Here is a 26429-nt window from a genome sequence, read left to right as displayed (position 1 = left end):
AAATAAAGCTTCCTTGCTTTTCATTTGTGGAAGCTCAAAGAAATGAAAAAAGTGAATAAATTAAGATTCTTTTGGTTTTTAATAATTTATGGTGTTAACACCTCTGGTAGAAAAACTGGTTTAATTTTTTTTCAGTGTGAATATTTTCTCCAACAGTCAGTTTCAGAATGTTGTAGTTCAACTGAAAGCTGATTTCTCAAAGTCCTAAAGACAAACTTAAATCATGGGCATACTGTAGTATATGTCATTGTTACATACCTAAAAAGCTGAGAATATATAGTGCCAAACAATGTAATTACCATCAATAGACTCTAGCATAAGACTGAAATTGGGTATAAAGAGAAATATGCCATTAGGAATGAAAAATAACCAAAACTTTGCTCTGTGTTGTGCATTTTCCATTACACTAGTCTATTTCTCGGATAAAGGCTCTAGCTAGCTAGTTTATGCTCTCCTGTAAGACAGGCCTGTTGACTAGGTAACAATCTCTGGGAAGGATCCTTCCATTCAATCCGCATCATTGTTTTCCCCAATACTCTTAAAAAACGGCAAATAAATTGGATTAATCTCCAGGTGCCAAATCACATCTGTACCTCCAAGAGTAAAAGTGCTGATTAAGTTGGGTTTCAGCCAATGGCTTTTTACAGCATGGATCACTATCTGAAAGCATTTGTCTCATGCAGCCTGTTACCTACGTTAATGTAATGTTAAATTACAAGTTAAATGATTATTAACAGGGTAACTTCTCCATCCACCTTCCCATCTTTGTGAGACAGTTTGATCCTATTGCTTCTTTGTTACAGAAGTAATGCTTCCAAGTGATTTCTTGTATTTCATGGTTTTGTATGCCTCATCTTGACCTGTATTTAACATTTCAAAGTAAAAATAAATGTACCATTGTAGCAATGTTGAGTAGAAATTATTGAATCCAAGATTTTCTATGGAAGTTACTGAAACGTTATAGTCTAAGGATTTGGAGTTTTGTATCAACTAAGTTTACCACATTCAGCCTCACCCACAACCGAATCCTAGTATTAGTACAACTTTCCTCTTGTTGGAAAAAAGTGTTTAAGTTGAAAATAAAGAACTTTCACAGTAAGACAGTCAAAACGACACTTGTGAAAAATAAAGTATACTTATGTTCCATAGAAAGAAAATTTTGCCCATTTTATCTGAAAGTAACAAACCCACACGAAGATTAAACTATTTTTACATTAAAATCACTTTAAGAAAATTCAATGTATGACCTAAGTTACTTACAATCTCCCACCCACCCACCCTTCTTTTCCATACAGACTTGTAGGAACTAACTCAGACCACCTTGATAATCTAACGGTGTGCAGGGCTTTTTCACAGAAGATAGAGTTCAGCTCCTAGATGTGATCTTCTGCAGTAAACAAGAGCTACAGTAGAAGTGCCAAGTAGGCAACAAATTCAAACACTTGGGATTATCTTGCATAGGACTATTCTGATCCTCTAGCAGTCTTGGTCATGGTGTTTGCCTCTGGAAAAGAGGCACATTCTGGAATAACAACCATCCCACAATTCAATGATCTTGAGGACAAGAAACATGAATAGGAAAATGGAGCATCCTTCGGCCTGCAGAGGAAGTCAGAACTTTTACAACCTCTGCCCCATTAAAGAAAATGGAACAAGCATATGGAACACTCCTTCAAGCAGCACACATTTTTAGGAAAATAACAAGAACAAAACTGTATCCCTTCACACAAGTTAAAAATAAAGCTAGTGAATCTTAATCCATGAGCTATGTGTTTATTTAAAATATAAGCAGACTTACTTCCAGGTTCCCAGGAGAATATGACATCCATAAAAAAAATCCATTTTAAAATACGGAACTTTGAAGCATAAAGTTTATGATCCTTTAACAGGTCTTTAATCACAGACCAATGAAACTATTAGAATTACTTTTTACCATTAAATAGTTTAACTTTAGCTATAGTATTCATGCGTCACTATTTCCATCTCTTTCCCAGTTAATTGCATCCTGCCCTTTTCTCTAACAACCGTTATACTGGTGAGATATGACCTGGTCACTTATGGACTTGGGACAAACCACCACGAGGTCCCCACTTCCACATAAGGAAACAAAAGATCTTATTTAGTTGTCATCCCCTTCAGGAACAGCACCATCTACAGCTGACTTACTCAGCTCTCATCAGATACATCATTAGTGACAAATCAAACAGTCCCACACCAAGCCTACCTTCCCACAGGAAGTCGCTGGCAAACAGAAGGCTCTCAAGCAGTTCCCTGCTCCAGCCAGGCCTCTTGCAGAGTGACAGATGGGACTTCTCTCCCCTCAGTCAGCCCCTCACTGAGCTGGGCTCTCCACTTCACCCAGCCACTCCAAATCTGGTGCCTATTGCACATGTAGCAGGGTGGAGCTAACCGGCTTGCTGTGGACTCATTCTCCGGATTTACATGTCACATCACACATACCACGAAAGCAACAGTTGTAAAGGGTTCTCTTACGCTATAATTTGCCAACAACGCTACAAAAAATAAATGTCTGACCAAGCAAGATGCAAAATCCATCAGCAACTTGAGAGTATGCAATACCCCAAAGTATAAAAATTAGTACAGAAGTATTTAAAAGCCACAGCATGAAAATAATGTAGTTAAATGTGGATTAAAAGAGAGAAGAACTATATGGGGGGGAGGGGGAGCATAAAGTCTGTTGCATTGTGTGATATTTAAAAGCTCCAAATAGGTTAGACTCTGGTTATCTGAGAAACTGTCCCTTACCCTATCCTATACTCCCCTACAATAGTAAAGTTCAGCTGGGTTGCTTTTGATATATGTGTGTGTCTGTTTTAAGACCAGAAGCAGGGTTCCCTCAGTAGAGAAGCATTCAAATCCCTCCCTCCTACCCCCACTGGATTATATCCTGGAGCTCAAGTTTGGCAGAAGGCTATGGCCAGATGAAAGGTACTGTATATGGTTTGGATTCAGCTTTTGGTTCATTATTTTTTATATTTTGATTTTGTTTGGTATACTTGGTTCCTATAACTTGGCTTTTAACATATTCTTGGAGGTAACATTGCTCATTTTATGCAAGCCATATGGACTCTCCTTGGGCTGCCACCCTGATGTGGTGGAGAAGCTTGCGTATACTTAAGACCCTAAGAGTGATGCCATTGGGAGCCCTGTGCTCCTGATAGGGTCACCCATGGCAGTAAGGTTGAAGGCGAGGTACCAAAATGCAGCCCAACACAACACAACCCAGTATAAGACCTGAATGGCAGAGCAGGCAGATAAAGCAGGATCACCTCTCAATGGCTGCAAAAGTGGATGAAGGCTGCAGTGGAGAAGAAACCCCCAGTCATCTCGGACCTCCTTGCCACCAGACACAGGTGCCTCTTCTGCCAAGACTTATGGCTGTTGGCGCGCAATGGCTTCCCCACATTAAACTACTCATGGACAGGGTTCTTTCACAGGAAGAACTTTATCCCCACCTTCACCTATAAAAGTCCTGTGATGATGGGTGAATGGCGATGGGGACAGGTGAAGTGATCACCAGGAGTCCCTAGTCACAGACCCACGAGCTGGTGGTGACCACAAGATGGTTGTCAGGTGCCTCTGGATTGGGATGGGGTGCATTTTTGGCAGCAGCAGTCATGACTGAACAAGCCTTTTTAGGAACCCCTCTGCTCACTTCATATAGGGATGGGCTAGAAAAGTTGCCCCAAACGTAGGCTCTCTCATCACACCTGACTGGATAACGGAGTCCAAAGGGATCACTCCCAATGAGGTTGAAAAACAAAAATGTTTCTTGCAACTTGGAATGTCCGTACCCAACTAGACAACTCAAAAATGGAAAGACCCAAACGCAAAACAGCAATTTTCACCTGAGAACTCTTAAGGTACAACATTGACATTGCTGCTCTCAGCAAGACAAGACAAGAAATGCAGATGAAGGACACTTGAGGGAAGAGGCTGGTGTTTCGCTTTCTTCTGGAAAGCGAAACCAGCAAGCAACAGGTGAATACACTGTGTTGGCTTTGCAATCAATAACCTTCTAGTCAACCACCTAACTGAGCTCCACATCTACATCAATGAGTGCCTTAGAAGCCTCTGCATCCAATTGGTCAATAAGTCATTTGCCACCATCATCATTGCACACGCACCAACACTTGATGCTGAAGCAGAGCAGAAAGAATCCTTCTACATGGAACTTAATAAAATTCTGGCATCTATTTAAAAAAACAACAAATAAAATAATCCTCTCGGGGGACTTCAACGCAAAAGTTGGCCAAGATTCTAACGTATGGAGTAGCAACATTGGGAAGGAAGGAGTGGGCAAGACCAATTCCAATGGCATCCTTCTACTTGCGCAAACACAACCTTTTAATCACAAACACAATCTTCAGACAAAGCAATAAATACAAAACAACTTGGCAACAACACCCTTTCAAAACCATGTCAGCTCCTAAGACTATGTCATTGTAGGAACACGGGCTCTAAGAGATGTGCAACTCACCCATGTAATGAGAGGAGCCGATGATTGCTGGACTGACGACCACCTGGTGAGGTCAGTCATATTCATCAGGATTGCACCAAAACATAGAAAGCAATCAAATCACACAGACAGCAATACCACATCCCAAGACTTTAATTCTCAGTGTTCCAAACACTCCTCGGTGAAAAACTGACCATATGCATACCTGGAAATGACAACAGAAGTGTAGAAGATGACTGGAAAGACCTAAAACAGACCATCCATGAGATTTGTGAGGAATCTATCGGCCTTGCTACCCATTGTCATCAGGACTGGTGTGAGGACAGCAACATTGAGATCACAGCCCTTTTGGGCCTGAAGAGAAAAGCTTTCTGCGACTGGCAAAACCAGCCACTATCCAGTCAGAAGCAGAGTTCCTTCCATCAGCTCAAAGGAGAATTAGAGAACTCAAAAACAAATGGTGAAAGGATAAAGCAAAAGAAATCCAAGTATTCACTGACAGACATGATTGCGGAGGTTTTTTTGAGAGACAAAGACCCTGTATGGATCAAGCTCACATAGCCTGGTTCACACTGCTGAGATCGGAAGATAATGAATCCATCAAAGATCTCTGGAAGGAACACTACCAAAAGCTTCTAAATCGAGAATTGACTGTGACAGACAACACCATCAACTTCATCCCTCAGAACCCAAGCTGGGAAACTCTTGCCAACCCACTAACACCTGTGGAGGTTTGCACACCAATTAAACAAATGAAGAACAATAAAGCACCAGTTCCTGATGGCATACCAGCTGAAGTGGGGGGAAGAAACACTAATTAACAAGCTTCATTTGCTACTCCTCAAAGTCTGGCACACCGAAGAAATCCCCGCTGACTTACATAATGCTAACATCTTCAGCATTTTCAAAAAGGGGGATAGGGATGACTGTGGCAATCATCAAGGAATTGACATCCTCTCCATCGCTGGAAAGATTCTTGCTATAATCTTACTAAATCACTGTTTTTTCCCCTCTTGCAGAGGAAGTATTCCCACCGTGCCTTCAGCATATCACATGGCACCACTGACATGTTTTTTGCAGCCAGGGAGATCCCAGGGAAAATGTTAACACCACCACCAGGAGCTGTATATGGCCTTTATTGATCTGACCAAAGCCTTCGACTGTCAACCATGAAGCCCTGTGGGAAATCATGTCAAAGTTTGGCTGTCGAAGCAAATTTATCACCATTGTAAGACTCCTCCATGACCAAATGACTGCCTCCTCCCTGTACAGTGGCTCTACTTCGAGTCCTTTGTCATTCAAACTGGTGTAAAACAAGGTTTGTGTACTAGCACCCACCCTTTTTTCCATTTTCTTAGGAGCTATGAAAACGTTATCCCAAGACTGTCTATCACATCCAATACAGGACTGATGGCAACCTCTTCAACCTTTCTAGTCTCTGTTCCAGAACTAAAGTAGTATTGGCAACAATAACCAAATTCCAGTAAGCAGATAATTGTGCTGTAGTTGCACACTCAGGGGAGGATATATAAACAGCCCTTAATTGCTTCTCTGAAGTTTACAAAAGCCTAGGGCTAACTCTGAACATTGGTAAAGCAGAAGTTCTTCACCAGCCAGCTCCCGGTCAATCATCAGATCCAGCAAGGAAGATTTACACTGACAGAAGAAATGGAAAATGTAGAATACTTTGCCTGTCTTGGCAGCCATCTCACAGAGGGCAGACACAGACATCAAGATTCAGCACAGAAGCTGCTGCGCCAGCTTTGCCTTTGGCAGATTGTTTCGCCGGGTGTTCGACAATCAAGACATCAGAACACACAGACTTTTAGTTTATAAATTAGTGGTAATTCCAACTCTCTTCTGCAGCTGTGAGACTTGGGTGACCTATAGAAAACATCTGAAAAACCTGGAACGCCAGCAGCAGCTCTTTCTTCAGAAGATACTCAACATATAGTGGGAGGATTGCCACACTAATGTCAGTGTCCTCACAGAGGCCAACATCTTCAGTGTTTTTTACCCAGTTTTTTACCCACAAAAGCTTATGCCCAAATAAATTGGTTAGTCTCTAAGGTGCCACTGGACTCCTTGTTACTTTAAAGACACTCTTATGATAAACACCAAGAGATGTGGCATCAACGCCACTCACAGGGAGACAATAGCCCAAGATAGGGATAACTGGCCAAGACTTGTCAGAGAGGAAACTACTACTTCTGAGGAAAATCACCTTGCCCTGATCGCAGAAAAACACCAGAAAAGAAAAAGGACACAACTGTCAGGCAGCAATTGTGGCCCAACCCTGACTTCCAATACCACCTGCAACAACTTGCCAATAAGTCTGTGGCTCCAGGATCGGACTCCTCGGCCACCAAAGGACCCATAAAAAAATAAAACCTGTGATAGAGATCATCCTCGACTTTGAGTGATCACCGACGCCGACTGGATAAACTTTTGTAAGCCAGCATCTAATTGCTAAATCTACAGGTACTATGGTAAACAGAATAAAGTAAATATAAACTAGATGCAAAAGTCTTATGAATTTCCTCTACTAAACAAACATACAAATGAAGATTTACAACACAGCAGACAAAGTCTATGCACCATCTACAAAACCTCTCTGTCATTCATGGAGCGAGGGAAGGACATTATCCCCAACCCATGTAGAGTGTGTGTTGTATGATGTGAAAGTAAGGGCTGACATTTGAAGTCAACCGTGGTCTCTCACCTGAGCAGGAAATAAATGGAAGTAACCAAGGAGTACATACAGGCACAAGACAAGATACTAGAGTTTTTCTGGGAAACGTTTCTCCTGTCCTGAGGAATGGGGATAGTCATTTACCACAAGAAAAAGGCAAATTATCTTCCTCCACTCTGAAGACAGAACTGTTGTGTTCTCACCCTAAAATACATCTAGTATTTTATACTGAAGAAAATAAATTTTAGAGCAATTTAAGACCAATTTCTGAACTGTGCTCATTGGACAGTACAGAAATTAATCACATCCCACTATCTCCAGTGAAATGATTGAAATTTTATTTTATAAAACCCCTGACAAATGCTTAAGATTATATGTATATTGTATACTGTAAATACAAATCAAGTATTTAATATAGAATAAATGTTATTCAGTGAAAATAACTACTGTGAAATTAACATCTTATTTTGTATTGTGAATGAAAACAAATGCTATTCTAGAGCCTCCAGCTTTCTCAAATAAGCCAAACAAAAAGGAACCCACTCATGCTTTAAACTATTTTCCCTGATAGGACACCTTCACAATATCAAATTATGCTTAATCTTTAAAGAAACTTCTTAGAAGAAAGAAAAAACAAAATAGAATGGTTACTTACCAGGGTCAGAGCCTCCCTCTCCCCCAATATCAAAAAGGCTCCAACAATAAAATAGGTACATTTCTTCAGTTTGTTGAGAGTTCTAACGAATGACATTAGCTAAGTTCACTCTTATTTTTGACCTTGTTGACCATAACTCCTCTTAGCTTTCTATGACTCTTAATTATCTCCGGTCTGATACAAGCTTAAGGGTGAGGGAGGATTTTATACTGGAGAAGGCAAGTCGGTATCCTCATAATGATTACTCCTGGGGGAATTCTGTGCCAAAAAAATTAAAAATTCTGCACAAAATATTTTAAGATTCTGCACATTTTATTTGTCAAAATAACAATATAATCACACCAGTTTCAATTATTTTCATATTTTATTTCAAAATACTTGTCAGCAAGTATGTCGGACATCAAAAAAGATTTCCCCCAGGAGTTGAGATTAAAGAAACCCCTATGACAACCCAGTTCCTGTTTCTCTGTTATCCTTTCATTGGGTGCCTCAGTCTGGGTGTGTCACACATGCCAACTGGGCACATCTTGGGGAAAAACTCTGTCCTTCTGGTCTTTTAGTCTAGTTTTTTTTACCTGTCCCCATCAGGTTACCAAATTTCAAGCTCCCAAATAGAGGACACTGCCAGGGGAAGAGTGGGGGAGCCGAAGGGGGTATTTTGGAGTAGTGGAGGGGTTCTGAAGGAGGCTGCATGGGACCACCCAACCCAAACACCCACATCTCCTGCCCGCAGAACCCAGGCACAAGGCACCCCCTCCCTCCAAAGCCCAGCCACAGGCTCCACTCAGCTTTCTTACTGTCCCATCGGGCCAGTGGCCCTGCCTTTCCTCACCCTTTGAAAGAGCCAACGCAGCCGGGTCTCCTGGGCCTGCTCCTGCCCCCGGGCAGATAAGGATCAGGCCTGGCAGCCAAAGTGCAGATAGCTGCGGGGCCTCCAGCCCCATCGGACTGGGCGCTCCACTCACTGTGGGGCTGCGACCCAGAGGTCCCCTCCCTCATTCAGGGCATGCTGGGAACTGCAGCCCACCCACACCAGCACATTGCAAACTGGGTAGCTGGGCTCTGCTGTGTGTAGCAGCCCCTATACCTATCTATCTCATAGAACTGGAAGGGACCCCAAAAGGTCATCGAGTCCAGCCCCATGTCTTCACTAGCAGGACCAAGTACTGATTTTTGCCCCAGATCCCTAAGTGGCCCCCTCACGGACTGAACTCACAACCCTGGGTTTAGCAGGTCAATGCTCAAACCACTGAGCTATCCTTCCCCAGCATCTCTGCAGTTTTCAAGGCCAGTGGTTAGGGACACTACAAATTGCACAACAAACAGCATATTTCTTGATCTGCTTGCTACCACTGCTACCTGTAGGGACCAAAAAATTAAAGAGCTAGGAGAGCACTTCCCATTTCACAATACAGAGCAGAGAGGCATGACTGAGAATCCTCATCTGTCATAACTATAAAGGGAAGGGTAACAGCTGTCCTGTGTACAGTACTATAAAATCCCTCCTGGCCAGAGACTCCAAAATCCTTTTCCCTGTATAGGGTTAAGAAGCTCAGGTAACCTGGCTGGCATCTGACCTAAAGGACCAAGGGGACAAGATACTTTCAAATCTTGGGGGGGGGGGGGACACTTTTGTTTTGTGTTCTTTGTTTAAGAGTGTGTTTGCTCTCGGGACTGAGAGGGACCAGACATCAATGCAGGTTCTTCACATCTTTCTAAACAAGTCTCTCCTATTTCAAACTTGTAAGTAAATAGCCAGGCAAGGCGTATTAGTTTTCCTTTGTTTTCTCAACTTGTAAATGTACCTTTTACTAGAGTGTTTATCTTTGTTTGCTGTACTTTGAACCTGAGACTAGAGGGGAGTCCTCTGAGCTCTTTAAGTTTGATTACCCTGTAAGGTTAATTTCCATATTATTTTACAGAGATGATTTTTACCTTTTTCTTTAATTAAAAGCCTTCTTTTAAGAACCTGATTGAGTTTTCCTTGTTTTATTTCCAAGGGGGTTGGATCTTTATTCACCTGGAGTTGGTGGGAGGAAGGAGGGGGGATGGTTAATTTCTCCTTGTTTTAAGATCCAAGGGGTTTGGATCTGTATTCACCAGGGAATTGGTGAAAGGTTTCTCAAGGCTTCCCAGGGAGGGAATCCAGTTGGGAAATGGTGGCAGCGGACCAGAGCTAAGCTGGTAGTTAAGCTTAGAAGTTTTCATGCAGGTAGAGAGGCATGAGTGAGAATCCTCATCCTATAAGGATGCTAAGAATTTCAAGCCCTCACAAGACTCTAGAACCTGATGACAGAGCAAGGTCCATGTCTCTCAATCCCAGGGTTTCAGCTGTGGCTAAATCATCTGGATCATCCTAAACTCCAGGACAGGCAGCAGTCTTGATATCCAAAGCTTGAGAAGGCAGCATGAGAGCACGGAGAATGTTTAGGTGCTAAATGGAAGGCTCTGGAGAGATGGCAGCAGACAGAAGAGGAGAAGCAGCTCCAGAGAGCTAAGAAAGAAGGCTGTGTAGAACAGAATAAAATGGTCTGCTCCAAAAGCTGCTATGAACGCTGCTATGCAATCAGAGTGCTTCGGGGGGGGGGGTGGGGGAGAAGAGCTCTAGCTAGGACTAGCTCAAATACCCAAACAGGGAAAGGCTGCCCACCCAGCCTACTTAATGCTCCAACAGAAATCCTTTCCTCACTCTCCATAAAACTGCATACATGGAAGCAAAGCTATTAATTCATACCAGTGGGAAAGACCATGGCTAGCAATTTGGGGCTCCCACTCTCCACAACCAGGCAGACAGATCCACAGAATCAGACCAGGAACTAAGGTGTAGGGCACTCAGGACAGAGAAGACAGAACACTAAGGCCTGGTCTACACTAGGCGTTTATGTCGAAGTTAGCGCCGTTACATCGAATTAACCCTGCACCCGTCCACACCGCGAAGGTATTTAGTTCGATATAGAGGTCTCTTTAATTCGACTTCTGTACTCCTCCCCGACGAGGGGAGTAGCGCTAAATTCGACATGGCCATGTCGAATTAGGCTAGGTGGGGATGGAAATCGACGCTAATAGCTCCGGGAGCTATCCCACAGTGCACCACTCTGTTGACGCTCTGGACAGCAGTACGAGCTCGGATGCTCTGAACAGCCACACAGGAAAAGCCCCGGGAAAATTTGAATTTGAATTCCTTTTCCTGTCTGGCCAGTTTGAATCTCATTTCCTGTCTGGACATTGTGGCGAGCTCAGCAGCACTGGCAATGATGCAGAGCTCTCCAGCAGTGATGGCCGTGCAATCTCAGAATAGAAAGAGGGCCCCAGCATGGACTGATCGGGAAGTCTTGGATCTCATCGCTGTGTGGGGCGATGAGTCCGTGCTTTCCGAGCTGCGCTCCAAGAAACGGAATGCAAAGATCTACGAGAAGATCTCTAAAGACATGTCAGAGAGAGGATACAGCCGGGATGCAACGCAGTGCCACGTGAAAATCAAGGAGCTGAGACAAGGCTACCAGAAGACCAAAGAGGCAAACGGACGCTCCGGATCCCATCCCCAGACATCCCGTTTCTACGAGGCACTGCATTCCATCCTCGGTGCGGCCGCCACCACTACCCCACCAGTGACCGTGGACTCTGAGGATGGGATATTGTCCACGGCCGGATCCTCGGACATGTTAGCGGACGGGGAAGATGAGGAAGGAGAAGAGGTGGACGAGGCAGTCGACAGCACTCACAACGCTGATTTCCCCGACAGCCAGGATCTCTTCATCACCCTTACAGAGATCCCCTACCAACCGTCCCCAGCCGTTACCCCGGACACAGAATCTGGGGAAGGATCAGCCAGTAAGTGTTGTAAACATCTAAACATTTATTTTTAACAGAACAGGAATATTAACAATTAAAAAAATGGGTTTCTCATGATTAGTTTGCCCTAGGCGCTTAACGGTTCAGTCATGGGCAGTGCAACTATTGAAAAAAAAATCTAGCAATGTCCAGTTTTGCATGATTGTCCTGCCCAAGCCGCTCTACTGTTTAGTCACTGCTACAGCAGCTAGAGTAAAATGCGGTCTATATGTCCGGGGATGGAGCAGAAATCCTCCTGTGACATCTCGAGGAAGCTCTCCTGGAGGTAATTGGAAATCCGTTGCATTAGGTTCCTGGGGAGAGCGGCCTTATTGGGTCCTCCGTAGTACGACACGTTGCCGCGCCACGAGACAAGCAAGTACTCGGGAATCATTGCTCTGCACAGCAGGGCGGCATACGGCCCTGGTCTTTGGAGGCTTTCCCGGAGCATTCTCTCTTTCTCGCTGTCAGAGATCCTCATGAGGGTGATGTCGCTCATGGTGACCTGCTTTGAATGAGGTAGGGGAATGTTAGTGTTGGGACTGCTTTACCGTTCCTTTACAGAACTGTAACCGCTGGTTTGCAGCCACGCGGTGGAGGCGGGAGAGGGGCAGCCGAAAGGGATCGTTCCCGGGGACAGCCGCGAGGGTGTGGGACAGGAGCAGAGTTCCTGCTTGCCGGATTGCTGGCAGCAGGGACCGACATTGATTTCAATGTGAAATGAGGCCATTGCTAATATAAAAGTTTTAAGCTGCCACGAGTCTACGGCTTACCATGTCTGCCTGCAACAGAAATTCCGTTGTCCTGACACGCTTCTCAAATGTGCTGTGCAAGACCCCAGGCACTGAATGCGAAGGCCGAGAATTCGACCTTGTGCTGAGTGCGCATGTGATAGGTGCTGTGCATGGTCTTGTTCACAGAGAAAGACTATGTTCTTTGTTCACAACTACATTTATCTTTCTGAGGAATTCACTCCCTTTTTCCCATTCCCACAGCCCCATCTGCGACTGTCTCACAACCTAGCCTGGCATCACACTCCCAGAGGCTAGCGAGGATTAGGCATAGGAAGAAGAGGACACGGGAGGACATGTTCTCAGAGCTTATGGCCTGCTCCCGAGCCCAGGCAGCACAGCAGACCCAGTGGCGGGAGAACTTGTCCCAAATGCAGCAAGCAAACATGGATCGGGAGGAGAGGTGGCGGCAGGAAGACCAGCAGGCGACTCAAACCCTGCTTGGACTACTGAGGGAGCAAACGGACACGCTCCGGCGCCTTGTGGATGTTCTGCAGGAACGGAGGCAGGAGGACAGAGCCCCACTGCAGTCCATCTCTAACCGCCCTCCCCCGCCACCAAGTCCCATACCCCCCTCACCCAAAGTGCACAGAAGGAGAGGCGGCAGAGTCCACGCAAACTCTCACTCCACCCCTGCAGAGAGCTCTAGTAGCAGAAGGCTCTCATTCCCCAAAATTTGACAAGTTCTTTCCTTCCCGCCTGACACAAGCCCCCGTCCAAGTTTCACCTCCCAGTTCCATGTGTAGTTGATAATAAAAAATATGTTTCTGTTAACTAATGTTTCCATCATGTTCTTTTGGAGGAGGGGGGGAAAGGGGGATGGTAATTGGACAGGACAGTCACCTTTGGCAGGGTACATAGGCGGGGGCAGGTACAGCAGCAGGGCACATACACAGTGCAGTGACTAGTTGCCCTGGTCAGTCTGGGAGGTGGTTTTCATGTTCTGTAGTGGGGGGTGGGTTGCTCTGTGACTTTGTGGCGGGGGAGGGCAGTTACAGATCTTAAGCAGCGGTCCTTATGCAGGATCACAGAGCCACACAGCAGGAGATCTGTAACCGTCCTCCCCCTGCCACAAAGTCACATAGCCCCCCCATACACACAGTCCCGATCAGGAGGGGTGACAGGCTCCGTTGAAAGAACCAGCCCACCACAGCGGAGCCTGTCAATCCTTGAGTTTAGAAGCTTTCTTTGCGTCACTACACTACACCCGCTCTGCACCACAATGCGCGTCCCAGTTTTAAAAAATTCCCGCGAAAACAGTAGGAAAGAAAACGGTGTTCATTAACAAAGTAGAACTGATTTTATTTCGAAACGTGTGTTGGAAGGGGGGGAGAAGGGGGTATGTAACTGGAGAGGATAGTCAACATTAACTGGGTAAAGAAACGGGGGCAGGTTCGGCTTCTCTGTACACAAACTTTACAGTCACAGGTTACCCTGCTCACTCAGGAACCTAGCTTTCAAAGCCTCCCGGATGCACAGCGCGTCCCGCTGGTCTCTTCTAATCGCCCGGCTGTCTGGCTGTGCGTAATCAGAAGCCAGGCTATTTTCCTCAACCTCCCACCCCGCCATAAAGGTCTCCCCCTTGCTCTCACAGAGATTGTGGAGCACACAGCAAGCTGCTATAACAATGGGGATATTGGTTTCGCTGAGATCACAGCGAGTCAGCAAGCTTCTCCATCTCCCCTTGAGACGGCCAAAAGCACACTCCACCACCATTCTGCACTTGCACAGCCGGTAGTTGAAGAGTTCTTTTTCACTGTCCAGGGCGCCAGTATAGGGCTTCATGAGCCAGGGCATTAGCGGGTAGGCTGGGTCCCCGAGGATGACTATAGGCATCTCCACATCCCCAACAGTTATTTTGTGGTCCGGGAAGTAAATACCTTGCTGCAGCCGTCTAAACAGACCAGAGTTCCTGAAAACACGAGCGTCATGAACCTTGCCCGGCCATCCGACGTAGATGTTGGTAAAACGTCCCCTGTGGTCCACCAGTGCTTGCAGCACCATGGAAAAGTAGCCCTTTCTGTTAATGTACTGGCTGGCCTGGTGGTCCGGTGCCAGGATAGGGATGTGAGTTCCATCTATGGCCCCACCGCAGTTTGGGAATCCCATCGCTGCGAAGCCATCTATGATCGCCTCCACGTTTCCCAGGGTCACTACCTTTGGCAGCAGTACATCAACGATTGCCTTGGCTACTTGCATCACAACAACCCCCACAGTAGATTTGCCCACCCCAAACTGGTTCGCGACTGACCGGTAGCTGTCTGGCGTTGCAAGCTTCCAGAGGGCTATGGCCACTCGCTTCTGGACAGTCAGGGCTACTCGCATCCGGGTGTCATTGCGCTTCAGGGCAGGGGACAGCAACTCACAAAGTTCCAGGAAAGTTCCCTTCCGCATGCGAAAGTTTCGCAGCCACTGGGATTCATCCCAGACCTGCAGCACTATGCGGTCCCACCACTCAGTGCTTGTTTCCCGTGCCCAGAATCGCCGTTCCACGGCATCAACATGACCCATTGCGACCGTGATGTCCTCGGCGCTGGGTCCCCTGCTTTCTGAGAGGTCTGTGCTACTCTCAGACTTCAGGCCATCACCGCGGTGACGTAGCCTCCTCGCCTGACTTATCTGCATCTGCCTCAGGGAAAGGTGTATGATAAGCTGCGAGGCGTTGAGAGCGGCCACAACTGCAGCGATGGTCGCAGTGTGCTCCATGCTCGCAGTGCTGTGGCGTCCGCGCTGTCACTGACTAGAAAAGTGCGCGAACTGATTTCCCGCCGGCGCTTTCAGGGAGGGAGGGCGGGAGTGATGGACGGATGACGACAGTTACCCAAAAGCACCCTGGACACATTTTTTTTACCCAGAAGGCATTTGCGGCTCCACCCAGAATTCCAATGGGCAGCGGGGACTCCGGGAACTGTGGGATAGCTGCCCACAGTGCACAGCTTCCAATGTCGACGCTTTCCCCGTTAGTGTGGACTCACAAAGTCGAATTACTGTCCTTAGTGTGGACACACGTTCGACTTTGCAATATCGATTCCAAAAATTCGATTTAAGTAAAATCGAACTACTCTCGTAGTGTAGACAAGGCCTAAGATCTGAGAAAGGAGAATTAGATGGAGTAGCAGCTGCCAACAAGAAATCACAAATCCCTCAGAGCTAAAGCTGGCAGCTGAAGCCAAGAGAGACAAAGCTGCACCCCCCGTTTCCTCAAAGGAGGGCCAACATGGAACACAGTAACCGTCTACGATCAAGCAGGCAGGCTCCAGGGCATATTCCCTGCAGATCTCACCCCAGAAGACTGATAGAGGTAGTGCACATAATGGGGCTAGTGAGCTCCTTTGTCCTAACTTCTGCTTTTTTTCTGTCTTCAGGCCTAGGGGAAGAGAGAATTAGAAGCTGGAAAGATGAGATATGGATTCCATGTGTCCAACAAGAAAAGGCATAGAAAACTGGAACATGGAGGCAATGACTCAGTTCTTTTCTTCCTTACTATGGCTTATGATGCTAAGAAGCATCTTGTAAGGACCATTTTCTCTTTGCAGGACAGTGATATCTGAAACTCTTAATTTGGGAGGTTTCGAATATGCTATAGAATCCATATTTATCAGGTATTTATGCTTGAACAAAAACACTAATGATGCTTTCTTCATATTAATCAATGTAAGAGTCAAAAGATTAATTTCAACAGTTTTTTGAAACACTCATTAGTTAGATGGTATAGCATACATACTTACGTATTTACAACCCTTATTATAGAGAGAAACACATACTAAACATATCATATGAGTGAGCTGAATGAGTTGGTCAGGAAGCTGCTTATACACAGACATACAAATCGGACCTTATGCCCACAACTAGTTCATATTACTACTTAAATTATCTAGTACTGACTTGGTAATCAGTGCTAAGCGTTAACAGTTTCTTGATTTCACACTGACCAACATAAATTATAAGACTGTTCTTATAGTGCACAAGTAAACATTTGTGGTTACACAAAACTAAGTACAGAAGCTACTAGATTCTATATTGGGATGCCCTCAAAGAGATAATGAAGGCACATTTATCCAATAAAAAGGGACATAAGCTATGTTTTTGTTAGATATATATGCGACATCCTATGCATCTTTCAAGGAAGCAATCTACAGATTAAAAGTAACAGGCTACTGCTTCATACAACTTGAGATGCAGTAATAGCCAAACAAGAGGCTTCAAGTCATTTTATCGTGTTTTAAGATGTCAGATTTGGGGAAAACAAAACAAAACAAAATCTATTACCACCAGACTATTTCATCGAATAGTTCATGCGAAGGCGCTAAATGGCAAAACAAAAAATTCAGAAATAGTTATTCTACAGTGAAGCAGGCATAAAACGAAAGACTCAGTTTTGCTTTTTTTACTTTTAGAGGTCGCATGGCTCCACAGAACTTTGTCCAGCAGCTTTTCTCAATAAATTCCAGATGTCTCTCTCTCCTTCGAAGTAGCCTTAGCCTCTCTTCAAGTTGCTGTAGGTTCCGTCTGTCCCTTGTTGGTAAAGGCCGACCATCTTTGCACTGCTAATCAAAATGGAGGTGTGAAAATAATGGAACAGTTTGTGAAAAATGTATGAAAGAATAAAATTTAACATTTGTATAACAAGCTCTGGCAGCTCTATGAAGTCAGAATTGCATACAAGACTGCAAATCCAGTTTGTAAGAGACTAATTTCATTTTAGCCCATTTCTATTTTTAATACTTTCTTTCCAGCTCTCCATTTTTTCTTCTAGTCAATACAAGTCAGCTATATTTCACATCTTTTTAAATACATTCCAGAGCAGCACCCTTTAAAGGACACACTCAGCATAAAAATTTCCAGAACACAAAGATCAGAATTGTCCCCTTAATCAGTTGAGTTCAACCACCTCTAACAGTCAAATCCATATTTGGAGATTTCTATATCTGACAAATTCTCAAGAACATTTAACTCCTATGACCTTCAAAATGCTGGGCATGAGTATTTTAATGAACCTGTTTGAGTGTACTTAATACACTGTAGGAGCTAAGCAAGTTAAATATACAATTTTTAATTTGTGAATGCACAGTAATGAGTTGTATGAATATTATAAGCAATAAATCACAAAAAGTATTCGTTAACATATGAACCAATCAACAAGCTGATTTTAACATTAGATAATAACCTGTCTCTTACTACAAATATAGGTTACATAAGGCAAACATTCTCAAGGATTGAATTTGTCACTATAAACATATTTTTGATACAAAACAATTAAAAAATGCATTTCTCCATTCAGGGATTTTTCTTTTCTCTCTTTTTTAAATAAAGGAATCCTTAAACATTGTGATTATGGTGATATATCCAGTTTGCTGCAGCTCTAATAATTTTTACACACTTTTAATTGTAACTTTCTGCTAAGAAATTTAAACTGGAAGTCTCTTTAAAAGGATTCAGTAAATTTAGTGCTCTTAGTAGCTAAGCAATTGAGCTCTCCTTTTATATACAAGAGATGCTACCCCAAACTGTTCCACCAACATGCCTCAACTCTGACCTGGAAGGACCACCTATAGGGGAGAAAGGTGGTACAACTTCCAGGTCAATTGAATCATTTGTCTTTCTTCTAAGATTGCTAACAATAGTGTCAACTGAGATATGAACTCTACGCCACAAGAACCTGGCCTTACCCAAAAAATTAAAAAAATAAAAAAAAATCACATCTGCACACAAGACCAAGCGTCACATACCTATCTACTGCCACAAATTTTCATTTTGAAGGATTCTCATTGCTGAAATCACTTTCTATTTAACACTTTCATGTAAAATATAATGGGGAGTAACTAAAACTAATTATAATTATTTATTTTGTTCTGAGATCATCAAAATCGGATTTATTTTTTCAGCACCTACAACGAGCACTGTCAAGTCATTTTTGTAAGGTACCCCCAGTGAACAAAAACAGAGGCATTCCCTAGTGTACAAGTAAACAGTCCATTTTCTGCTATCGTACTGAGTATTTTTGACCCAAGTCCCAACACATGGAAGGAATCCATCATCTGGAAGAGAAATTGAGAGAACCTAACTTTGGAAGAATGGAGAATATTAACTTCTGTCTGTCTAACATTGTGAAAATGAGCAGTGATCCAAACATTATACCATAATGAAGTGCTGAGCAACAGGAACACTATAAATGGAAAACTAAAATGTTAGGTAACAAACACCAAACCTTTGATTTAATCCTTAGTATATGTTGTTCTACTTCTTCAATATCTTCAGTGTTCTCCAAACGTTCATAAGTAGGACTTCTTGTTCCTTTTATCAAGTTTAGAGGCAAAGCAGACATACCATAAGCCTAAAACAAAACACAAAAAAGTACATTAAAAACCTTTGCTATAGAAACATATTTTATCTCACAGCCGTTCTACATGTCACATCCAGAAGGAGTCTCCATGTCCTCCTCTTCCTCACCCTTCATTTATTGTTCCCAGCGGAATTCAATATGTTAGGCATTATATAAACGTAGAAAACAGTCTTTGCAACAGAAAGTAGGTGACAATAATCTAGGTGGTTTTGGACTCCTTCTATTCAGGGAAAGCTTCAGAATCACTGAATTTATACTACTCATTTAGACCAGTACTGAATGATAGTCCTGTTTGTGGTTGCCCATTTTTCTTACTAGGAAAAATGAAAACCTGAACTAAAGGCAGAGAATCCAGAAATCTGATGTACTGGTACTCATATCTTAGAGAGAAAATCAATCAGTATTTAAAGAAATAATTAATATTAATGCCATCTGTTAAGTATGCAGACAAAGTTATTTGCTTATTTCAAAAGACTGAATAGATAAACCTTATGTATTTCAGAATGTCTTCTAACTTCCAGAGAAAAAGTGGCACATGTCATTTTCCAATTTGACATATGGGAAAGGTGTCGTCTTATGCATATTTTCTTTCCATCAGATAATTGACCAGTATGTAGTTGAGGCTAAAAGAACTAATAAGGAATGATAGAATGGCTGTCATTTGTACATATGAAAGCTACATCAAATTATCAAACCCAAGTTTATTAATTTTTAGAGGTATTCAGCTGAGATTTTTCAAAGCAATCCAGATGATTTATCTACTATCTTATTTTTGAGGGAAGCTGTGTGGCTGAATCTCCTGGAGTAGAATTTTAACCAAAGCTCAGAACCTGCACATTAGCTAGTCTTAAGGTGGCCAGTTTTCTAGAGTTCTTTGGAACATACTACAAGGAAGTGCAGTATGAGGGAACATTTTGCACATTAGGGCTATGTCTACACTTACAGCTGCATGTAGAGTACAGGCACTACATGTGTAGCTACATATGATGGTGAAAGGCAGGCTGCATCCACACTTCTCACTGCAGTGTGTAGCTACACACAGCAGTAAAAGTCTCCAGGAATGGGACACTACACTGCTAAAAACAGCAGTAAAGATGTGGGAAGCACTGCTTGCGCACAGAGAATTGGGTAGGGTATAAACGTGTAGGGTGGCCAACATTCTAATGGCACAAAACCAAACATCCCTGCCCTGCCCTTTCCAAGAGGCCCCGCCCCTCTTCTCCAAGGCCCTGCCCCCACACGCTCCATCCCCCCCTTCCTCTGTCAATCGCTCTCCCCCACCTTCACTGGGCTGGGGAAGAGTGTTGGAGTGCTGGGGGGGGGTAGGGGTCTGAGCTCTGGGCTGAGGGTGCGGGCTCCACGTGGGGCCAGAAATGAGGGGTTCAGGATGCAGGAGAGGGCTCTGGGCTAGGGCAGGGGGTTGGGGTGCAGGGGTTATGGGATCCGGGCTGAGGGCTCCAAGTGGAGCCAGAAATGAGGGGTCATGGTGCAGGAGAGGGCTCCGGGCTGGGGCAGAGGGATGGGGTGCAGGGAGGTATGGGCTCTGGGGTGGGGTGCGGGCTCCGGATGGGTCAGAAATGAGGGGTTTCCAGTGTGGGAGGGGACTCCAGGCTAGGGCAGGGGGTTGGAGGATAGGAGTAGGTGCGGGGTCCCGGCAGTGATTACCGTGGCTGCCAGGTCCCTGAGGTCCCTAGGTGCATGGGCAGCCAAGGAGACTCCACGTGCAGCACTCCCGCCCACAGGTGCCACCCCTTCAGCTTTCATTGGCTGCGGTTCCTGGCCAATGGGAGCTGCGGAGCCGGCATTCAGGAGGGGGAACTATGCAGAGGCTCCCTGGCTGCCCATGTGCCTACGGACTGCAAGAACTTGGCAGCTGCTTCTGGGAGCTGCACGGAGCTAAGGCAGAGAAGGAACCTGCCTTAGCCCAGGGCCCCTGCTGCGCCGCTGACCGGACTTTTAACAGCCTGGTCAGCACCACCAGGGGCCCTTTTCAACTGGGCAGTCTATCAGAAAACTAACCTGGCAACCCTAAAAATGTACGGGTTAAGATAATACTACTCATCTAAGCCATGCATCATGGTCTATACTATTTATACCTTGTTCTAGGTGGGCATGCAGTGTCTATACTCTGCACACTGCGCTAAGTGTAGATGTACCCTAGGAGGCAAGATTTGAACATACAAACATACACAGGTCGGCATAAGTAGAGACAGGAAGACAAGATTGCTGAGAAAGGCAAATCAGGAGAAATCCCTGCAGGCTCTCAAGCAAGCCAATTTTAAAGCCTATTCTTTATGTGGTTAACTTGTATTATGTACATTATCATCTTCCTCTCAGAGAGCCAGAAGACTAGCAATATTTCCAGTTCAGCATGTGCCTGCAGGGAGACTCAACACTGTTTGTTTGGTTTTGGTAAGGACTCCACAACTTAAACCTTCTCAGCTTTCACTGAGTAGGCTGGGAAAATAGACAGATTTAGAGGATGCAACTTCAAAAAATCTGAATAAAAGGAACCTAATTCCATACAAAGGTGAACAAGACTGAACAAATTGTTTTAAGAGCAACTTAGACTCAGACTCATAGACTTTAAGGTCAGAAGGGACCATTATGATCATCTGGTCTGACCCCCTGCATGCTGCAGGCCATAAAACCGTCCCTACCCCTTCCCTGGACTCTGCTGTTGAAGTCCCCAATCCTGTGTTTTAGTGACTTCAATCAGCAGAGACCCTCCTGCTAGTGATCCCTGCCCCATGCTGCGGAGGAAGGCGAAAAACCTCCAGAGGCTCAGCCAATCTACCCTGGAGGAAAATTCCTTCCCGACCCCAAATATGGCGATCAGTAAGAACCCGAGCATATAGGCAAGAGTCTCTAGCCTGACCCCTGTTAGCCATTATACTATTTACCTACCATTGCTTGGTATTCCTTGACTACTATGTTTCACCATTAAACCATTCCCTCCATAAACTTATCTAACTTAATCTTAAAACCAGACAGGTCCGTCGCCCCCACCGTTTCCCACGGAAGGCCGTTCCAATATTTCACCCCTCTGACGGTCAGAAACCGTCGTCTAATTTCAAGCCTGAACTTCCCCATGGCCAGTTTATATCCATTCGTTCTCGTGTCCACATTAGTACTAAGCTGGAATAATTCCTCTCCCTCCCTTGTATTTATCCCTCTGATATATTTAAAGATAGCAATCATATCCCCCCTCAGCCTTCGCTTTGTCAGACTAAACAACCCAAGCTCCTCTAGTCTCCTTTCATACGACAGGTTTTCCATTCCTCTAATCATCCTAGTGGCCCTTCTCTGCACCCGTTCCAGTTTGAGTTCATCTTTTTTGAACATGGGAGACCAGAACTGCACACAGTACTCCAAATGAGGTCTCACCAGCGCCTTATACAACGGAAGCAGCACCTCCCTATCCCTACTAGATATACCTCGCCTAATGCATCCCAAGACCGCATTGGCTTTTTTCACCGCCACGTCACATTGTCGACTCAGTCATCCTGCGGTCTACAAGGACCCCTAGGTCCTTCTCCTCTTCCGTTACTTCTAACCAATGTGTCCCCATTTTGTAACTAAAATTGTTATTAGTCATCCCCAAATGCATCACCTTACACTTTTCACTATTAAATTTCATCCTATTTCTGATACTCCAATTCACAAGCTCATTCAAGTCTCCCTGCAGAATATCCCTATCCTCCTCCGAATTTGCGACGCCTCCCACCTTCGTATCATCCGCAAACTTTATCAGCCCACTCCTGCAATCGGTTCCGAGGTCAGTTATAAATAGATTAAATAAAATGGGTCCCAAAACCGAACCTTGAGGCACTCCACTAGTAACCTCCCTCCAACCCGACAATTCACCCTTTAATACGACCCGCTGCATTCTCCCCATCAACCAATTCCTTATCCACCTCTGGATTTTCATATCGATCCCCATGTTTTTCAGTTTAACCAATAATTCCTCATCGGGTACAGTATCAAACGCTTTACTGAAATCCAGGTATATTAGGTCCACCGCATTTCCCTTATCTAATAAGTCCGTTACTTTCTCAAAGAAGGAAATCAGATTCGTTTGGCACGATCTGCCCTTCGTAAAACCATGCTGTAATTTATCGCAATTGCCATTAACCTCCAGGTCCTCAACTAGTTTCTCTTTCAGAATTTTCTCCAGCACCTTGCACACTACAGATGTTAAACTAACAGGCCTGTAGTTACCCGGATCACTTTTTTTCCCTTTCTTGAAAATAGGAACCACATTAGCTATTCTCCAGTCAAACGGGACCACCCCTGAGTTTACAGATTCATTAAATATTATCGCTAATGGCCCTGCTATTTCCCTCGCCAATTCCTTCAATATTCTCGGATGAAGATCGTCCGGTCCTTATTAGCACTGCACACTTTGACAACGTTAAGACTAATTTCCTTGAGAATTAATATGCTACATAGTACAGAAGTCACTGTCTGGCTCCCTGAAGCCTGAGTGACATGTTGCTACAAAATTCTAAATAAAATAAATTGTTTAAAGGTAAAATGAGTAAATCCAGTAATGTCCTTAAGCATAGCAAATACATTTAACTAAATCTTTAATAGAATAATGTTAATCAGCCCAATCTATTTGATAATTCTAGCATCACGTAATGTTTTGTGTGCTCGCATTCATATAACCTGTAGGCAGCGGCACCTAACAAAGTGATTCTTAGAGACTAGAGCAGGCTTTATGAGTGATCTGCTCAGAATTTAAAAAGAATTGCATCATAGCTGACAAACATCTCCACCTCCCTCCTCCACAAGGACGGCTTATAAATTCTATTAAGCAAAACCATCTGCAGTAGCACCTTTTGACTATTTCCAATACTGCTACAAATGCCAACAAATCATCATCACTGCATACTGACTGCAGAGGCACACCCACACCACTTTCTTTACCTCTAAAGGAAAAAAATATAATATGCAGTTTCAGTCTTTACATTCAAAGTTTTATACTACGGAAGCTATTATTTAGGGACAGAAGTCTCTGACACGAAAAAATAGGCAAAAGATTAATTTAGTGCTCTCCAATCATCCTAGGAGATTTTGTTAGCTGAAACCCAACTAATACAAATACTGCATTTCCACAGGCCACTCCGTCACGTGAAAGTCTGCCTGCTACAAAATTTAGCACTGTACTCAAAAAAGCTTTCACCTTACTTGTCAGATGCATTTTTGAGTGTTTTTTTCCCCCCAAAGATGTAGCTAGATCTTTCCACTACATGGAATTTGGTGTCCCCTCCTGGGGTAACTAAATCTATCACTGCAATTAACTATAACTTTCTCTACTACACACATGACAGAAGATGCATTCATCACTGGAAGCTGGGCATGCCATTTCAGATCAAGAGAGCCTCTCACAGAAATGCAATTTACAAGTAACAGAATAATTATTTTCCTCCCACTACAATCTGAGTGTCTCCACAGAGCGTGTTAAACAGTCCTGCACAGAACCAGCATTTAAAAATCATGGAGTAGTAAACAGCCTCTTCTCAAATCACTGAATTAAGAAATGGACATCCAAAAGCAATATCTGAGTTGCTCATGTCTACTTACTAGTGTATGGAAAACCCTGTAATGACATCACCAAGGGACTGCCTTGCAGATCTAAGGATAATTTCCTTTCTGCACAGAAGAAGACAGTAGGCATATTCAAATTGAGTAGTTATTCCTAAGGGACAAGGGACTCCTTTTATGACTCTAATACTAATTCGGATCCATTTTGTTAAAGTGTTGTGGAATATAAAATTTAAACCTTCTGGAGTCCTTCAATGAAAATAAAAAGTGAACATGAAGACTAACTCCTAAGATCTATGGAGATCCCATTAGATTGAACTTGAAAATATTTAAGAAAGGTTTTTTGATTGGGACAGGTGAATGCCTTCTTTCTCATGGAGCTGAAAATCACAAGTCACTTCTAACTTTCTTCTTGAAGCAATACAAGAATGATAGAAAATGCAAATCAAATCTTGTTCTTTTTTTAGTTTCTCCACATCTTATCTATATGCATTCACCCCATACTTGCTTTATTGGTTCTAATCTAGAATAATATTAGAGGTTACTTTACAATGCTAAGGAACTCTTTTGGAAACTAGAGAGAAACAAGAATATTCCATCTTTATGTCAAAGTTAAAGGGCACAAAAATCAGAATGGTCAACGGCTGCATATAAGCCAACTGAGACATTTATAGTTATCAAAGTAACAACAGCCCTCTTCTAATTCTGCGAATACTTTACCTGTGCCTATTAAAGGAGCACTGCAAGACACATGTCTACATTTTCATAACAGAGCAAAAAATCCTGGAGTATATGAGAATGAGTTAGTATCTACGCCATGTTTCTGCAAATAAATAGGACATCCTGAGTCATCCAGATGTTAAACTGTACATTCTTTTTATAGATCAGAGTCTAATGTTTTCAGACAAAGACTAAACTTTACTTTATGTTTATAGATATTATTAAAAAAATTCAGATAGTTGGTAACAGCTTCCATCAGTGAGAAGTGAGAGTTTTATTTCTCTAAACATTTTTCCAGTGTAATTCTCATTCTTGAACATTTCTGATACCTCTATAAAGTTTAGAACATGGGAGTGCTTTGCAAAATGCCTCAAGCAAGAGTCTGAAAGCAGAAATATACCCTGGTAGTATTTAAAAGCAAAGTAAGCTCGCTATAAAGTAAATGGACATTTATTAAGGAATAAGAATCTTTAGAAATTCCCTACAATTTTTACGAGTGTGTGATGTACATTGGTAAAATGGCCAACATTTAGCAATAGTTAAGACAAAGGCATCTCAAATACTGCAGTATCCCTCTATTGTGGAAAAGGAAATAAATGTATCTTGTACACCACTGTATGGTAACTAATGGTAAATGATGGGTAAATTGCAACTACTATTAACATCACCAAGTGTGAAGAAATGCACCTAATCCAGCCACAAATGACATTTCATTTCCCCCTATGCCAATGCCACTCCCACTCCCCTTCTTTGGTGAACTGTAGTAAGTTTGTAGGTCCACTGCACAAACACCACAAGTGAAGTTATTAAAATCATTATAAATTTTATTCTGCATCCTATGGTATACACAGACTATTACTGAATTCTCATGCCTCTGAATGACAACTAAATTATACAAGATACTTATAGTAATATTCGATAATAGGTGAATGATTCCTATATACATCTGCCTCAATAACCTCTATGGTGAACGATGCTGTAACCATGTTTAACACCCTAAAGGTCTTTACGCTCTGAGAATCTCTTCAGCCCCTAGTGAGGGATAGGCCCTGCAGTTCACATGCCTTGTTTGAAAGTTCATTTTGTTACCTCTATTTCCAACTATAATGTCACAGTTCAGGGTTCTTTATTAACGACCACTATTTTCCCCAATATAAACTCTTGCCATAATCAAATTAAAATATAAGGTATATTAGATAAAATTGAGATAATACAATAAAAAGTATAAATTCTAGTGTTCCCCCAACTAAGAACGTCTCTCTCCCCAAATATCTGTAACACATTCAATATAGATCAGCGGCTCTCAAACTTTTTTTTTTTTTTTTTTAAACTGGTGACTCCTTTCACATAGCAAGCCTCTCAGTGCG

At 43.4% G+C, this 26429-nt stretch overlaps 2 protein-coding genes across 3 annotated transcripts in view; one reads left to right on the top strand and one right to left on the bottom strand.

The window, feature by feature from the left end:
- The window catches only part of LMBRD1 (LMBR1 domain containing 1), a 247485-nt gene that overhangs the window by 93481 nt on the left and 127575 nt on the right, over positions 1–26429 (bottom strand). The window contains exons 8-9 of one of the 2 annotated variants that reach the window (XM_054022365.1): positions 18658–18783; positions 16841–16996 (exon numbers count right to left, since the gene is read on the bottom strand). In XM_054022365.1, the coding sequence (XP_053878340.1) occupies positions 16841–16996; positions 18658–18783 (282 nt within the window). The remainder of the gene's footprint in view (positions 1–16840; positions 16997–18657; positions 18784–26429) is intronic. The other variant, XM_054022364.1, reaches the window with a different exon arrangement.
- LOC128833990 (uncharacterized) lies at positions 11233–13160 on the top strand. The gene is made up of 2 exons (XM_054022366.1): positions 11233–11658; positions 12654–13160. The coding sequence occupies exons 1-2, from the start codon at positions 11256–11258 to the stop codon at positions 13127–13129; spliced, it is 879 nt and encodes a 292-aa protein (XP_053878341.1). The 5' UTR covers positions 11233–11255; the 3' UTR covers positions 13130–13160.

The sequence above is a fragment of the Malaclemys terrapin genome, chromosome 3 (assembly GCF_027887155.1).
Source record: "Malaclemys terrapin pileata isolate rMalTer1 chromosome 3, rMalTer1.hap1, whole genome shotgun sequence".
Taxonomy (NCBI): Eukaryota; Metazoa; Chordata; order Testudines; family Emydidae; genus Malaclemys; species Malaclemys terrapin.
The sequence above is the reverse complement of the archived record's forward strand: the minus strand, read 5'-3'. Positions and strand labels throughout refer to the sequence as shown.

Bases quoted from the DNA above. Each gene is read 5' to 3' on its own strand.
- LOC128833990 (XM_054022366.1), top strand. From the start codon at position 11,256: ATGTCAGAGAGAGGATACAGCCGGGATGCAACGCAGTGCCACGTGAAA. The intron at 11,659-12,653 runs GTAAGTGTTGTA...CCATTCCCACAG, and splicing joins ATCTGGGGAAGGATCAGCCA to CCCCATCTGCGACTGTCTCA.